Source organism: Octopus bimaculoides, chromosome 24 (genome assembly GCF_001194135.2).
Source record: "Octopus bimaculoides isolate UCB-OBI-ISO-001 chromosome 24, ASM119413v2, whole genome shotgun sequence".
NCBI classification, from domain to species: domain Eukaryota; kingdom Metazoa; phylum Mollusca; class Cephalopoda; order Octopoda; family Octopodidae; genus Octopus; species Octopus bimaculoides.
Window position 1 is genome coordinate 24,719,171 of NC_069004.1, and position 2,411 is coordinate 24,721,581.

Sequence of the window (2,411 nt, forward strand, 5' to 3'; positions counted from 1 at the left end):
ACCACCACCACCACCACCACCAACACCAACACCAACACCGCCAGCGCCCCCGCTTCACCACTACCATCCACCACCACCGCCACCACCGCCGTCGCCACCACCAACACCCCCCACCCCCCATAATCATCACTATCACCATCTTCATCATAGTGATCATTGTCATTATCATCATCGTATCGGTCGCCGACATCGTCCACATCATCATTATAATCATCACTAAATCCAATACGAATACAACATCTCTATATTATTATATCTATGAAAACACCACACTACAAGAGACTACAGTGATAATACCAAACTATATAAATCTCTGTAACATGACACAAGCTATTTATTAAATCGGTAAATCCTATAACTTTACTACTGATTTCAAATTACGGCCAGCAATTTCAGAGGGGATAAGTCGATTACATTGACCTCAATGATCAGCCGGTACTTATACATATATTAGTTCGTTATGCCATGTGGTCAGTGTCTGATGATTGTGCTGGAACACCAGACGTGTTATACAATAATGTTTGTCATGTTCTCAGCACATGAAACTAATAGTAGCACATAAAAAAATACATTGTGTCTATTAAATATCATTTATCTCTCATAAGATGGAAAATATTTTTGTTGATCTTATCATCACGGAACAGTACACTATATATATAGTGAAGGTGCGTGGTTAGTTACTTGCTTGTGGTTTAAGCTTGTTAAAGAGTTTAGTGTGTGTGTGTGTGTGTATTTGTTCATTTCTTTTTTTGTAGTGTGTGTGTGTGTGTGTATTTGTTCATTTCTTTTTTTGTAGTGTGTGTGTTGTTCTCTGTGTGTATTTATAGTGGTGTATGTGTGTGCATATATTTGTGCTTTTTTGTCTTTTTGGTGGTGTATGTGTGTGCGCATTTATGTGTTTTTTTTCTTTTAGAAATACGTTCTGGAATTCGTGGTGTGTGTGGTTACGTTGTGTGGTTTTGATTTTATGATGTGCGTGTGTGTGCGTGTGTGTGTGTGTGTGTGTGTGCGTTTGTATATCTATCTTTGTCTTTCTCTCCCTCTCTGAATATATCTGCCTATATATGTATGTTTGTATATATTTATACGCGCATTCATACCTAAATACATTTATATGCATATACGAAAGGGTGCTGAAAGGTTCTTGGCTTTTAAAAAATACAGCAGGACCAGTTAATTATGATTTTATTCAACATATTCCCCCTCAAATTTACACACGCATTGCAGCAGCTCTTCTTTTGAAACCCTTTAAAAGAACTCGGAAGTTTTCGACCTCCAACCATGCCTTTCGCGACACCCTTAGAACCAGTAACTTTCCAACATCCCCTCACACACACACACTCACACACATACACATATAAATTACTTTACAGTATGTATCATATTTTTATTAATCCGTTATATTTCTTTTATTTTCAGCCTGTGAATCCAGCGATTGCTACCTCCCTCACTGTCATTGTCCCGGTGCGAAAATTCCTGGTGGATTGTCCGTCCAAGAAACTCCAATGATGGTCATGATCACATTCGATGACGAAATATCCGCAGCTTACTACGGATACTTCCAGCGTCTCTTTCGTCCGGGCCGCTACAATCCGAACGGCTGTCCATTCCGTGGGGCAATGTACGTCTCTGGTGAAGGCACCAACTACGATCTCGTGTATCCTCTATATGCTATGGGCAACGAAATTGCCTGTCACACGGTGAGCCATCGCTTCCCGCATACATGGTGGGCCAACGCCAGCTACGAAGAGTATATGTCCGAAATTCAAGGTATGAAAAATAATTTGATAGAGAAATCCGGAATATCTGCAGAAGACATCAAAGGTTTTCGCGTTCCGTTCCTTCAGCTCGGTGGAGACAACATGTATCGCGCCGTGTATGATGCCGATTTAGTTTATGACACGTCTATGTTTACAGGCCCCGTTTGGGAGGGCGGTGAAGATCCGATTTGGCCCTTCACGTTGGATTTTGTACCCGACCAGAAATTTTGTCAGCATGGACCGTGCCCGCAGCGGCAGTACCCAGGCCTGTGGGAAATCCCAGTCCAACGTTGGTATGGAGTCGATGGTCATTCGTGTGCCATGCCTGATGGCTGCACGTCGACAGCATCGACGGAAGAAGCGCTCCAATTTCTGAGGAAGAACTTCTATAGTTATTACAACAGTAACCGGGCTCCGCTCGGTATATTCGTGCATGCGCGTTGGTTCCACGTGGAGCATCACCTGGAGGCACTCGATGCCTTTATAGACGAACTAATGCAGCTGGATGACGTCTGGATTGTGACTCCTAGTCAAGTGCTGGAATGGATGAAAAAACCTACGTCCATATACGAAATACAGTTTTTCAAACCGTGGAGTTGCGAAGGAGCAATGAAAGAGGCATCTAGACGAAAGTAAAGTAATAGTATATAT

At 42.3% G+C, this 2,411-nt stretch overlaps 1 protein-coding gene across 1 annotated transcript in view; it reads left to right on the forward strand.

Annotated features, from left to right (window-relative positions):
- Window positions 1-2,396, forward strand: part of LOC106882812 (chitin deacetylase 7) — a 26,695-nt gene extending 24,299 nt beyond the window's left edge. Inside the window, exon 3 of the mRNA XM_014933636.1 lies at window positions 1,420-2,396. Within this exon, the coding sequence (XP_014789122.1) occupies window positions 1,420-2,396 (977 nt within the window). The remainder of the gene's footprint in view (window positions 1-1,419) is intronic.
- Window positions 2,397-2,411: the final 15 nt, after the last annotated feature.